This window comes from Drosophila albomicans, chromosome X (assembly GCF_009650485.2).
Source record: "Drosophila albomicans strain 15112-1751.03 chromosome X, ASM965048v2, whole genome shotgun sequence".
In the NCBI taxonomy this organism is placed as follows: Eukaryota; Metazoa; Arthropoda; class Insecta; order Diptera; family Drosophilidae; genus Drosophila; species Drosophila albomicans.
In genome coordinates, this window is record NC_047627.2 from 5,379,467 (window position 1) to 5,394,893 (window position 15,427).

Genomic DNA, 15,427 nt, shown 5'->3' on the forward strand with positions numbered 1-15,427 from the left:
AAATTACACATTAAAATATTATAAAATCAAAATGTCAACATCATAATTTATAAGTTTAATAAACGAATACTTTAATACTTTAAAGTTTTGCCCACAAACTTTGCCACTCACTTAGCATACTTTGTTTTACTGCGCCTTTGCTGGTTGGTAACAAAAAAAAGTATCTCTTGCATTTTGCCGCCTGACAGCGGCGTCTTGGGTCAGTTCTTCTTTCACTCGCATTATGTTGAAGGTATTTTGCAGTCTTGATAAATTGATTGTCTGCCATATAACATATAAGGTATAAAGCATTTGAAGTCCGACTCTTTAGGCGCACTTCAAATGCTATCAATGCAAAGTTGACTGCTTAGCACAACTCCTACAAGAAGTCATTTATTTTTGTTGTTTTTTGTTTTTTTGTTGTTCGCTGCTTGTTGTGCCACCCAGGCAGCGAGGCATGCAACAACAAGCGGCTGCTTGTCGATTATTTATCGCGCGAATAATGCGAACGACAGCTACAGTTTAAGATACAGATACAACTGCAGCTACAGATACAGATACAGATACAGATACAGATACAGATACAGATACAGATACAGATACAGATACAGATACAGATACAGATACAGATACAGATACAGATACAGATACAAATGCAGAGTTAAAAGAAAACGCATGCAGCTAAGTCCTGTTTGTTTATGTGTTTGCTCGCTTCGATTGTTCATTAAACGCAAGAGACAAAAACCCAAAAAAAAATATAATAAATGTTGCTTGAGAAATGCCTTTGGCAATTAAAGAACTCGTAATACACTTGCCACAATACACTGACCAAAAAAAATGCAGAGCTTGAAAATATGTTTTTGAAATATAAATTTATATTTAGTTTTTATTGCTTTTATAAATTTTATTTAATATAATTTATTTTTTATTTTATATTTTTAGTTTTCATAATAAATTTAACTTTGAATTATTATTTAAAATGTATGAATTTCATCTGTTTGTAGTTTAAAATATTTTCATTATTCACCTACTATTTTATAGATGAGTTTGTTTTTTTAACTTTACGTTTAACGTGTAGGAACTTTTGACCATATTTTGTATGAATAATATATATATATATACTACATATATAATTCTTTTTTTTTTGTATAAAATGTTTACTTATGGTCAGAATAATTAAACTTGCTTTGAATTTACTTTTATCGTTATGAGTTTTTGTATGCTTTTATCTGTTCAATAATTGAGTTTAATTTGATTTTTATTGTGAAGCATTTCTATCAGATTTTTAAATTATATTTTTTGAGCATTCTATTTTGATGTTATTTCAGTTTCTTTATTTTTTTAAGCATTCTTTTTCTTACTTCAATTTATTTTCGTTTTTCTCTTTCTTGAAAATTAAATTCCGAATTTTTTTCTTTACTTTAAATAATTTTAGTTTCGTTTTTTAGTTTCTCTCTCTTTAAAATTAATGTAATATTTAAAATGAACGTCTAGAAATTCGATTCTTTATTACACATAATCTTTTTATGTTGTTTCGTATAGTTGTAGTTTCTCTAAATTTAAAGTTACATTTAAATTGTATTTTAGTTTGTCACGCTTCTTTGAAAATTAATGTAATATTTGAAATGAACGTCTAGAAAATGGATTTTTTATTACTCGTAATTTTTGCTTTACTTAAAATCATTTTAGATTCATTTTTTTTAGTTTCTCTCTCTCTCTCTCTCTCTCTATCATTAAAATTAAAGTAATATATCAAATGAACCTCTGGAAATTCGATTTTTTATTAGACGTAATCTTTTTGCATTGTAGTTGAACATGAAATAATAATTAAGTAGATGACAGCAATGTGAATTGTGTTTGATTTAAGATCGCAGATCGTAGATAGCAGTTAGAATCGCGTGGATTCGTTGATCGTTGATGTTGTGTCGCACATTAGTATGCACTGAAGATGCTATTAGGGCAATCAATGTGCGACTTTAATTAGCTGTTAGCCAACTCGCATTGTGTATGCCACAAACGGCGGCAGTTTCTCCACAAGTTCTCCAGTTCTCCAGCTCTTCAGGTCTTTGGTCTCAATGCTCGATTCGATTCGATACGATTCTCAATTCCTCTGGCGAGGTCTTTTGATTCAACCCACACTGCGACTGCGCAAATGAGTTGACTTGGGTTCGAGTTCGGCTTCGAGTTCGACTTCGAGTTGGACTTCGACTTCGACTTGGCCTGCGCCATTTGGCATTCACACAGCTTTTGTTGTTGTTGTCGCTGTTGTTGTTGTTTCGTTGTTTGCTTCTTTGGTTGTTGTTGTTGTTGTCATTTAAAGTCTAATCAAAACATTTGAAGTTACTTAAGAAACCTACGCAGCTTAAGTTGCGTTTCTTGTTTCGAATTCTTAACTTGTCGCTGTCACACACACACACTCATACACACATATACGTATGAGTGTGGCTTATTGTAAGCAAAGTGTGTGCGACATTTTCGTGTTGTTGTTCTTAAGTTTCGACAACAAAATGCAAACAAAAAGACTTAGACAAGCTTTTATTTTGTATTTATTGTAAACGAAGGTTATTGAAATACACATGAATGTGAATGTGAATGTGAATGATGTTGTCGTTGTAACATGCAACACACGCTGTGACTCAATTTTACAGCAGCTGCAACACACAACACTCTTCCCTCTCTCTCAGTCCTTCTCTTTCTGTCTTTGTCTGTCTGGCATTGTGCCCAATGGACTTTTAGCCAAGGTCGTCGTCCTGAGACCTCATGATGATTCAAAGTCGCCGCCGCATCAAATGAAATTGTCAACTAATTTTCTTAGCCAGCAAAACTAAAGTAAAAAAAAAACTAAAAAACACAGCTGGAGATCCTTTGTCTGCGGCGCCGACGTCGCGTGGGCGTCGTCTATTGATTTTCCTTTTAGCCACGCAGTGCATTTACCCTGGAAATCAAATAAGGCAAGAATGAAGTGACGACATTTATGGCAACACTTCATAATACGTGCAATGCTCATCATGAAGTTTCTCTCTCTCACTCTCTCTCTCTCTCTCTCGATTCCCCTCACTTCTCACCCAAATGAAGTTGTTCATAATGTTGAGAATGACGATGACAATGCTCGTGAAATGCATAAAAAACAAAATAACAACGAAACAACGACGCACTAAGCCGACTAAGGGAAAAGCCAAGATAAAGTGCATAGAAGTCAACACGACTGTTAGAGACCCTGTAAAAATGCAATCGATCTCTTGAAAGCATTTATCCAGAGACTGAGACTGAGTTGTAATGTTTCTTTAAGTCTTTTAATGCAATGCATTAAATAAAATAGCTATTGATTACTATCGATAAATGAATCGATTAACTTTCGAACTTTCACCAAGTTTTGATCCAATTATTATTGCAAAATATTGAAGACTTGCACATTTGTAACACAGTTAAAACAAATGCTGTCTAGAATTAGCAAACGATACATAAAAGTTATCGAGTGCATTGACTACTATCGATTGACAGCTAAACTTTGGCGCAATTATTAGAGTTTTGAAAAAATTATTCATTCTACACAATCCAGGCTTTCTTATTTGCAACACAGTTAATGTAAGTGAGGTTTAGAATCAGTAAACAAGAAATAAAAATTATCGATTGTATTGACTACTATCGATTGACAGCTAAACTTTGGTCCAATTATTAGAGTTTTGATACACATTCAAGGCTTTATTATTTGCAACACAATTAATGCAAATGCAGTCTATAATTAGCAAATGATAAATAAAAGTTATCGATAGTGTTAACTACTATCGATTGATAGGTAAACTTTTACCAAGCTTGGATTCAATTATTATTGTTTTGAATAATTCATTGCAACATATTTAAGACTTGTGTATTTGTAACAGAATGAATGTAAGTGCAGTTTAGAATTAGCAAACGATAAATAAAAGTTATCGATAGTGTTGACTACTATCGTTCAAATAAAAACGTCAACTAAGTGAATCATGTTATTATTGGTTTGATGAGCAACATATTCACGACTTTGTTCCTCACAAATGACATTAATTCAATTGTAATTAAATTGCGTGTTAGTCACGAACACCCGCTGAATCCATGTGTAGTGCAGGGTATGGGGGAAAAGAGCAACAGCCGCAACACATAGTGAACGCATCCATCACAGGGCTTTAAATGCCACACTCGCTGTGTGAGTGTGTGTGTGTGTGTGGATGCATTTGTTGTGCGAGTGCCGACTGAAGTGCTGCACAAAAGACAAGGCATTGCTGCACTCAAGGGAGCGGCAAGGGGAGCAGCCAACACCGACAGACAGAGAGAGAGGGAGAGAGAGAGACAGAGAGAGGAGGAGATGCATTTGGAGACGTTGTAAGCAGCACGCTGGGGGGTGCAGAGCAGTTTAGCTGTTGTTGGTTCAATGGATAAATGGATAGATAATAACTTGTGAAAATAACTCTTGCACTTGACGATGTCAGCCGCGTATACCCTGTAAATGCGGTGCACAGCAGTGGGTAGCTGCGAGTTGAATAAAAGTTGAAATAAAGGTCAAATGTAAAAAAAAATTACGTAAACAAAATATATCGTTGCCATTTCGGCTGTTTATTTGTCATTTGTGTTATGATTATTTTACAATTTGTACAACAATTGCACTTAGTTGCAAATTTAATTCGTTTAGTGGAAACATGCTAAATGTTGAAATAAAAAAAGCTATTTATTATATTACTTGTATTATTATATTCTGTTTATATAAACATCTCTGTTGCTTGACTTAAATACTCTTACATACCTCACTTAACGGCCACACTTTACTTATGGCCAATGTGCACTTGGTATATTATCTTGATCCACAATTAATGATATTTATTTTTGTTTATTATTTATTTTTCGTTTTGTTATTTATTTATACCAAAACTCACTTAGTGGCACATCTTTTTATTATTCATTGAATAAACAAGAATATATTGTTGCTTTCATTAAAGCCATTTTGGCTATTTATTTATTATTTATTTTGCGTTTATTTTACATTTATTACAAATTTTACACTTAGCTGCAGTTTATCTCATTTAACGGCAACATGCTAAAAATTAAAAAGAAAATAAGTAAAAAATTATGTTAGCTGCATTTAATTTTAATTAACAACCAATTTTTGTCAACTTCCTTTTGAGGCCGTTAAGCGAGGTATGCGAGTAATTATTCTATACTACAGCAAGTTTTTGTTGGTCGATGACACCTCGTTGTTTTTGCGTGGCATTTACATTGATTTCACCGCGTGAACAGAGGACAAAGCGGCTGTGGGGATCTGTCAAAATCATGGTCCATGGGTTGTCGTCTGCTCTCTTTGCTCCGTTTGCAGCCTCAACAACTTTCCGTTGCCCCTTCCTTTTCCAATCCCTTTCATATTGCATGCAACCTAAAATGAAAAGCAAAAACAAAAGGGGGGAAAAAAGCCTCGACACTGAAATCTGACAGATGCGAAGAAGTGCAACAAATGCTTCAAATTCGTGCTCCACATGTGTTGAGCAGATATGCACATAGATAGAGAGAGAGCGAGAGAGAGAGAGAGAGAGAGGGGAGGGCTAAGGGAGTGAGATGTATGAATATGGGATTGAAAATGGGAATGTCTCTGTTGCCATTGATGTCATTTTGGCTTGAAACAAAATCGTTTCGATTGTCGCTTCAAGTGTCATTCAAATTGGAGTTTGGAGCTGGAATTGAAATTGGAAATGGAGTTGAAATGAAGTTGGAGATGGAGAAGGAGTAGGAATTGAAGCGTTTGGCAGGAGTTGTAGTTGGCGCTTCAAGTTCAAGGGTTGACTAGAGAAAGAGAGAGGGAGAGGGAGAGGGAGAGGGAAAAGAGATAGAGAGCAGGCAGTCCTTTGCCTCCCATCGAAATGACAGCTCAACAAGCCGACGATGTAACAACAATAACTACATGTGTATATATTTTCGAATATACATATATAGATATACAATATAGTAAAGTATTACGATTGCAGCAACCTGTCCCATCGATCAAACGGCAATTGTTAATTGCAAGAGTCAACATCTATTTTTTGTGTGATACGAGCAAACGAATTGAAAGTGCTTTTGTTGCTCTCGTTTGGTGTTGTTGTTATGATTGTTGTTGCTGTTGTTGCTGGCACTCTTTCTGTCTGTCATTTGGCAATTCACACTTAACAACCTTTCTGAAGCAGCCCATCGAGAGACAGGCACTCGTATAGTACATGCATACCACCAATTTCGTAAAGACTTCGCCGTCATTTGATAATGAAAAACCGTTCGACGACACAACACAGCACAACACTCGTAATACTACAACAAAACAATATTTAAAAAGTCGCAACAACAAGGCAAACAAACATTGCACACATCGTATCATATCATACCATATCATATACAAAAAGACTCGCTCAACATTGAGGCCTAATAATTTCATTAGCGTTATTGTTTTCTGCCTCTATCGTTTATTAACACATTTTCCCCAAAAAACATTTCATTTCATTAAACGCAACTCAACTACTTGAAGTTGCGAAACGCAAAACAACTTCAACAGTTACAGAACAGCACTTGAGTTCTTCCGATTTACTGTTGCCTAATCATTGTTATTATTGCACAATTCAAACAATTTACTTTTCACAAGCTTAGTGACAGCTTTTAACAGTACTTATGTGAGAGTATTATTATTGAAACGCACTAAAAAACACTATAAAAATAACAGAAACTATATTTGGTATATTTATATACCACTACATTCAAAATATACTATATTAGAGTAAAGAAAACAGTATTACCATTGAAACACAACCAAATGAATGTACGTAAAAATATATCAGAAACTACATTCAAAATATACTATAGAGTACTTAGTGATAAACAAGAACGAAGGCAGTATTATTAGAAAATAGCAAATGAATACTGTAAAAATATCATTTGGTATATCTAAGTATATACTACAATGTTCAGTACTTAGTGAAAAACAATAAAGAAAGCAGTAATATTATTGAAACACACCAAATGAATATACGTAAAAATATATCAGAAACTACATTCAAAATATACTATAGAGTACTTAGTGATAAACAAGAACGAAGGCAGTATTATTAAAACACAGCAAATGAATATACCTAAAAATACTGTAAAAATATCAGACACTACATTTGGTATATCTAAGTATATACTACTACGTTCAAAATATACTATACCGTACTTAGTGAAAAACAATAAAGAAAACAGTATTATTATTGAAACACACCAAATGAATATACGTAAAAATACAGCAAAAATATCATTTGGTATATCTATATACTACAACTTTCAACATATACCATATATTATATACCAGATTGTCTACCAATGAAATTGAGCGGCTATAAAAATTGATTTATTCGAAAGTTGTTTCGCTTTTAATTATTTGATTTGACAAATACTAAAAATTTGAGCTCTTATATAACTACAACCGTAGTGGTTTATTATTGCAAAAGTCACAAAAGACAAATTCGAAATAACAATTACCAAATTTGCAAGGCAAAAACACAAAAATTCAATTACGATATGGAGAGGGAACCTAGTTAAAGGGGTTGCTGAGGGGATCGGAGATGGAGACGGAGACGGATAACTGGCGATTGGCCTTATAAGCATAAGCATTTGGCTGGTTGACGATGGTGCATCCTATGCACAATTTGGTTTTTAATTAAATTCACTTTCAAAAATACCGCTAATCACTAAAACCGAAAATTCAAATACGAAATACGTAAAGAGGAAAGAAATGAAATGAAATGAAATGAGGCAGAAGAAGAAGAAGAAGAAACACATGCAAATAAATAATCATAATATGGTCAAATTTGCATATTTGTTTCACTGTTTTCACTCACTCAATGGGTGGGATTGATTCCATCCATCCATCCATCCATCTATCGATCTCATCGATCACAATTTATAAAGTCATTCACTGATCGATGCCAAAAATACAAAACAACAATAACAACAACAATAGCGAATAGGAAACAACAAAATTTGCGAAACATTGAGGAATCGAAATCGTAATCGAAAATCGAACACTAAATTGCTTATACGACCCGCAAGTTGTGCGACTTATGCGATCCATCTATCCATCTCATCATCGAACCCATCAACACTTCCTCCTCTCCCCTCTCCCTCTCCCGCTCTCTCACTCTTGCACCGCGGGGCGTTGTGTTTTGCTACAATTTCCAATCAAAAGTTGCACAAAACAAAATAACTTATCAAAACTATTAGTCCACCACCCAGAGCACACGTTTTTTTTTTCACCATTTTTTGCTTACGCAGCACATGCATGTGGCAATCCTAACTTCCATCTGATCCAATCGAATCCCAATCCCAAATCCAATTCCAATCCCCATGATCAATACCACTAATTAGGCAATAGAGTTTTGGCTATATAACGCGCTACAAAGCGAAGCGAGGGTTGTCCAATTAGTTTGCCTATTTACAGGATATTAAAGTGCAAATGATTTGGCGCAATTTTCAATTTTGTATTCAACTTGAATTACGAGTAGTACATCTGCTAATGCTGATATAATATTTAGTATGGGATGTGATAACATCCATGGTTTTGCCCCAAGTTGCCTAATATTATTGTGCTCAATAACTTATTTAGAATTGTTACACATTAGTTTACCTTAACTTTTTCTCAGCTCTGACTCTGTCAACACTCTTTTAAACCTTTTACTTGTGGAATTTATCGCACTCTTTAAAAAAGTAAAAGAAGTGTATTTACGCTTCGTTATGCACACACAAATTGCATACTACATTTAGCTTTCCTTTATTGCTTCGCATTAAGTTGCGAACTGCGAGTTAAGTAAACCGAGCAAAGCTGGAGCTTAATTAAGACCACGTCGTCGTCGTTGCCGTTTCATCGGATTGGATTGCCGGGAACGTTACATAAATGGCAAAAGCAAAAACAACAGCAACTAACGGCGGCCTATTTAAATGCTCTCAACGCTTAGCTACCCTGTAAACCAAAATTGTTGTGGGTTGACAATTTTTTTAGAATATTTACATAAAATCACATATGCAACCTAATGACTGAAAACGAGGTAGATATGTTATAATAATGGTAATGCAAAGAAGAAAGACAGGTCTACATATTATAAAAAAAAGTTGGAAAAAAGACATTCTATAAAAGAATTACTATACTAAGCAAGAAAATTATAAGAATCTATCTCACATATCATAACTATTAAAAGAATTCTTATTGAAACAATTTTGTTAATTATTCGTATTATTTAAATTAATTCTTCTTCTGAACTTTCTTATTATGACGTGTAAAAATATAAAATTCTATTTTAGTTTTTAGAATTTTCTTATTTTATTCATGAAATGTCTTTTTACTAACTTTTTTTTATAACATATCTACCCCACTTTCACTCATTAGAGGGCATTAAGATTGCATATGTGATTGTTTTTCTTTTCATTACATTTTTTTTTTTTTGGCAAAATCGAAATAAGCTTTTCAATTTTATTGTTGGGCTTTGTTGGTGCGAGAAAGTTGCGTTGTAGATCGAGAAGTTTTAATGGCTAAAGAAAGTTTGAATTGAGGATTATATGGAAGTGAGACGTGATGGCGCAAACGTAGGAGAACGAAAAAGAAAAGGTAAAAAAAAACGAAGAAGATTATTAGAATTGAAGGATAAATCAAGCAGAAGAACATAATATATGTATATACATATACAATGGAAAAGATGAAGCAGAACTGTAGAAGAGAGTTCTACGCCCCCAACAAGGTCATTCGAATGGGATTCGAACTGAGATTCGACTCGACGAATTCGAATTCGAGTTTGCCTCGAAGTGAGCGTGCAACACAATAACAACACAGCTCGGAGGTTATGCAAGTTGTTTTTTTTGCAACAGCAACAACACTTTGATAAATAGATAAGCGATAAGTTTTATGAGCATCGTAGCCTTGGATACCTCGACTGCCATCCCATAAATATTGTATTTTATATGGTACTACAATAAATGTGCAGAGATTTGCCTCGCACTCAAAACTGACAACAACAACAGCGACAACACATTGCATGTTGCAGCCACAATTCGATGCGGTGGCATTAATCTTGCGACTGCCCAGTTGACTCTGCTCCTTGTTCACGGCAAGTTCACAGTTCAATTGAGCTTACCGCTAATTAGCTCTGCAGCTAAGAGTGAAGTGTAGGCGGGGAGGGAGGAGAAGAAGTATGACTAGTTGCCGCTGGCATTGCCATTAACCTGGCGCCCAACAGCAACCGTTGTTGCTGCTGTCGCTGTTGCTGTTAGTGCTGGCGGCTTTTAAGTAACCGACTGCCACTTTTATGTTTTATTTATTGATTTTATTTCTATAATCTTTGTTGCTGTTGTTGCTATTGTAGTTGGTTGCTGTTGCTCTTGTTGTTTCTGTTGTTGCTGTTGTGGCTTTGTGTCCCATAATTATGTCAGCTGCAGTGCCAAAGTCATAAATTTGCGCCGTCTTTCATTGCACATTCATTCATTTGTTCAGCAAAGAAACGTACTTAGCCCGACATCAACAGCAACAGCAACAGCAACAACAACAACAGGAACAGAGAGCAATCCATTAAGTGCAAATATGTATACGGAATGCAGATTTAATGGGAAATGTGCATATTGAAATTTATGATTCCACTTTTAACTTGCTGTCGCCGCCCCCTCTTTACATACCCTTCTCTTTTCCACCCTATCTCCTTTCGTTTTTTTCCCCCTCAATGTTTATACTTCACTTTACTGCACTTTTTAGATGTTATATCTTAATCAAATTCCGAAACGTGCAGTTCATTTGTTATGGCTGCCGATTCTCATTTGCAGCTGGAATACACGTTCGCTTTACGTTCCATTTCATTCCATTCCATTCCAGTTCGTTATATTGACAATGTAACGATTATTTTGTAATGCATGGAATGGAACTTGTTTTTTTTTGCATTCATAACGTTTCTTGAGAAATAATAAGATATTTATAATACACATTATTACATTATTTTTCATAACCTTGCTAATTATGAATTTCATTGTTTTGTTTGCAATTTGCAGAACTGATTAAAGACGAGCTTGCGATTGCGGCAACAACAACAGCATAAACTACAAAAAAAAAAACGATGTACGAGTTTTTGCTGTTACCCGAGCCATAAGTAACGAGAGATTTTAATTCAAAAAATCCCTATATCCAAAATAACGAGAAGAGCAAAACATATAATAACGATTTAACGAGAGAACGAAATAGAAGAGAGAGAGAGAGAAATACAGCAAGCAAGCGAACGAATAGAAACGCAATTAACGAGTAAAGTGTAACGAGTAACGAGTGACGAGTGAGGCGCCATGGCAATGCTCGAGGCGCGGCCTTACAGGCCATTCAAATCCAGCGAGGAGTATCTGGAAGCTATGAAAGAGGATCTTGCCGAATGGCTGAGCACACTGTATCCCGATCTCAGGATCAATGCGGAAAACTTTATGGATCGCCTCGACACGGGCGTCGCCCTTTGCAAGGTAAGTCAGTCAATCATCAATCTTCACATACCCATAGACAATCAATCGCATAATCAATCAAAGCAAACGTTTTGTTTGCGCAATTGCAAGCAGTTCTTTTACGATCTGCAGCAGTCATAAAAACGAAAACACACACAAAAACAAAAACCAAAAAAAAAAGCTCTGGCACACATTTGCAGCAGATGCTGCAGCTGCATTTATTTCCCGGGGGGAAATTCCCCAGCGCCTAAAGATCTACGCTATATCCGACTACCTTTTGGGGATTGTGTGCCTTCGAGTTCATAAAACAAATTCACACATGCCATCGATCGTTGTTGTTGTTTGGTGGGCGTCTAATGCGATACTTGCTAGAGATGACAACAATAGCGATAGTAAGCTGATAACAACGAGATGTTTTTGTGTAGAAATTTCAAGTTTTGAAGGTTTTCGGAATACCCTTTTATTGTGTTTCGAACATTGTCTTTCTTTAACGACTTATTAAATTCTTGTTCGAGTTGAAACTAACACCGATAGTAAGCTGACGAATAGCGATAGTAAGCTGATAATAACGAGATGTTTTTGTGTAGAAGTTTCAAGTTTTGAAGGTTTTGGGAATACCCTTTTATTGTGTTTCGAACATTGTCTTTCTTTAACGAATTATTAAATTCTTGTTCGAGTTGAAACTAACACCGATAGTTAGCTGACAAATAGCGATGGTAAGCTGATAATAACGAGATGTTTTCGTGTACAAGCTTAAGCTTTTATAAAGTTTGAGTACACTTGTCTTCATAAAACATATTGTGTTTCTTCAAATTCACAAAATAAAAACAAATTTGGTGGCAGTCTAATGCGATAGTTGCTAGAGATGACAGTAACAGCGATTTTAAGCTGATAATAACGATAAGTTTGATCTTTAATGAAGTTTTTGGAGCTGCATTTTTCCACATCACATGATTCTTATTCGAGTCGAAGCGAATACCGATAGTTAGCTGATAAGTACGCTCCTTGAATTATTTTTGATAATTTTCATCCCTTTTGCTTGATAAATTTATTTTCATAGTATTTTAAAAAAGCTTTGTAATTATCTTTATCAAAAGTTTGATCAACTCATACTCTTTCTTGATGTTATAGAGTATTTAAATTGAGCATGCAGATGAGCAGCATTTAAAATTGCCATCTCTATTAGCTGCTGCTGCATCTGTTTACCTCGATTGCTGTTGTGGCTGCTGCCTCGCTGCATTGATGTTTGTTTGGTTAGGTGTTAAAAGCGCTGGCGATTTACGGATTTAGGTGCATTCGACTTTTATGGCTCCCCCCTAAAAACTCACGACGAGGCGCACAATCAGTCAGTCAGTCAGTAAGTAAGGCAGTCAGTCAAGCAGTCAGGCAGTCAGTCAGTCAGTCAGTCGACTGTTTGTTGTGGACTAAATGCAGTCAAAAGCATGCTCCACTGCATCGCGGCACATTATCAAAGCCATCCGGCTTTGGGCCTAAGCCTCTCTGTGCACTGGTGAAGAGCATGGGAAGCGAGGTTGAGTCCGCTTGAGTTGGGCACATCCTGACAGTCGCTTTCGTTATGCATTTGCATTATCCTCCTTTTCGTCGTTGTTGTTGTCGTTGTCGTCATCGCCTTTGGGGCAGGTCAAAGCTCCTTACTAGCCCACAATCACACCTACCTGGCAAGCAACCAGCAACGAGCAGCGAGCAACCTGCAATCTGGCCACCAACAGCTCTATTGGTATATTGAGGTTACCTTCGTTCGTTGTGCCAGCTGCCTGCCAACGTTGCAGTTGAGAGCTGAGCATAGCCAAAAGGCTTCAGCTAGCCAGCTATTCATCCCATCCATTCCATGCCAAACCAAGCCATCCACCTGGCTAAATGCAAATCCAAATGTAAATGCAAATGTTCTGCTTGTTCTCTGTTAAGTGCTTTAAATGTTGCACTTTGTGTGTGGCGAATGGGAAGTGAAGTGAAGCACACACAACTTTATGCTTCATTCTGTCCCACTTTTGCGCAAAAAGGATACTTATAGACCTCTCAAGCCGTAGCTCTACTTTAACTGATTTTAAATCAACTGCAAAAAACTTTTACTAAAATAATTGCTATAGAAAAATCAGTAAGGATTTCCCTTAGGAAAGGGGAAGGGAAAGGTAAGCAGTTGGAAACCTTGGCACTTTCATTAAAGACTTCAACTTAAATAGGCACTCCAAAATATGACTCATGAAATTGCTATAGAAAAATCAGTAAGGATTTCCCTTAGCAAAGGGGAAGGGAAAAGGTAAGCAGTTGCGGCATTTTCTATATTGTTTTTGCTGTGTGTGGCACAAACGAGGCTTGCCACTGTCAAGCGTGGTGGTTCTCCTTCTCCGCTCCAACCCCCTCTCCTTCATTTTGTTTGTGCCCCTCGTTTGACTGCTGCAAATTCCACGATGCCACTTTTAATTACCGATGCGTTGCCGTTGCCGTTGCCTGTTTTGGTTTTGGTTTCGGTTTCGGTTACGTGGCGCATGCCACAAAACCTCTGCCCATTGCCAGTGCAATTGCCACTCCTCACCTCTCTCTCTCTCTCTCTGGCTCTCTTATGCTTCATCTCTGTCGCTCTCTGTGTGGTTTGTGGCATTGCCATGTTTGTTGTGATTATGGCGCTGAGTGGCGCTGCCCGCGGCTACTGGCGCCAATGTCTGTGCTCGACTCCCAACTTCCAACTCCCGACTTCATCTTCGTCTTCATCTCTCATCTGTGACTGGGACTCTGCAACTGCAAGTAGTGGAGATGCCGACAACGTCATGCTCATGCTCATGCTGGAGGCCAATAGCCAAGACCTCAACGCGTAGACAATTTGTCTTGACTCGACTTGTTGTTGTCGTCGTCGTCGTCGTCGTTGTTCGTTGTCGTTGTCGGCAGAAGCAGACGAGCTGAAAAGTGCAGACCAACTGCAATGCAATGCTCAACGGCTGCACTGCAACAATGTAAGGCGTTACAATTGGATTACTAAAGTGACAAATACAAATTCTTCTCTGCTCGTTCATTCAAGTGGATTTATTCGTATTTATTTTTGAATAATTTGCTTATACTGCTGTGAACTTTGAAATATCAGTGTTAAAATGAAAAAGTACTAAATGTAGATTATTCAATTATTAAAAATTATAAGCTACTACTACAACACAATTTTGAAAATAAATATAGTAAACATTTTATTTTGAAGACTGTGCTTCGAGATTATTGGTATTTTACATTCCGAAAAAAACGATAAAATTGCGGTAATAACATATTTTTCATTTTTCATCGAAAGTAGTAGCACGTTTCTCTCAGTGTATGCGGCTGCGTATTGGCAAAGTTGCATCGCATCTTTCTGCCTTGCATTGCTTTGTGGGCTCTCCCGCTGTGCAATGTGTGTTGAGTGTGTGTTTGTGTGATGCATTGTTGTGGCTATTCCTGAAAGTAAAAACAGACAAAAAGCGAGCGAGAGAGAGAGAGAGAGTGAGTGAGAGGCGAATAGAACTTGAGGCGTTTACATATTTGCACCTTCTAAACTCGTTGATGCAGGAACTCTTTTGTCTCAGCGCCTGGCTTTCCGTCTATCTTTCCGCATGTCCATCCGTCCGTCCGTCTGTCTGTCCGTCTGTCTGTCTTTCTGTATTTGCTGGGCTGCTCGATCTGCTTTGAGATGATCAGCAACAGCAGCAGCTCCATATGGTGATGGATATGCATGGAGAGCATAATCATAAAGTTGCTTTGATCTTCGGTGTCTTTAAATGCATTGCATTGCATTTATTTATTTATTTATTTAGTCACACACATACACACACACTCGCAGCATGCGTCACATTTCGATTTTGCATGCAGGGAAAGGAAGATGGGGAGAAAGAGAAGTTTTGCCTTCTGCTGGCTGCCGGAAATGTCATAAGCATAAATTTAATTTTTGATAATTGTGTGTGTCGCGAAGCGTTAATGGAACTTTAATTGAAACTCG

General features: G+C 36.6%; 1 protein-coding gene across 2 annotated transcripts in view; it reads left to right on the forward strand.

The window, feature by feature from the left end:
• Nucleotides 1-15,427, forward strand: part of LOC117578106 (GAS2-like protein pickled eggs) — an 84,417-nt gene that overhangs the window by 35,560 nt on the left and 33,430 nt on the right. For both annotated transcript variants that reach the window (XM_034263283.2, XM_034263284.2), the window contains exon 4: nucleotides 11,023-11,475. In XM_034263283.2, coding sequence (XP_034119174.1) covers nucleotides 11,308-11,475 — 168 coding nt within the window. In that variant the 5' untranslated portion in view covers nucleotides 11,023-11,307. The remainder of the gene's footprint in view (nucleotides 1-11,022; nucleotides 11,476-15,427) is intronic.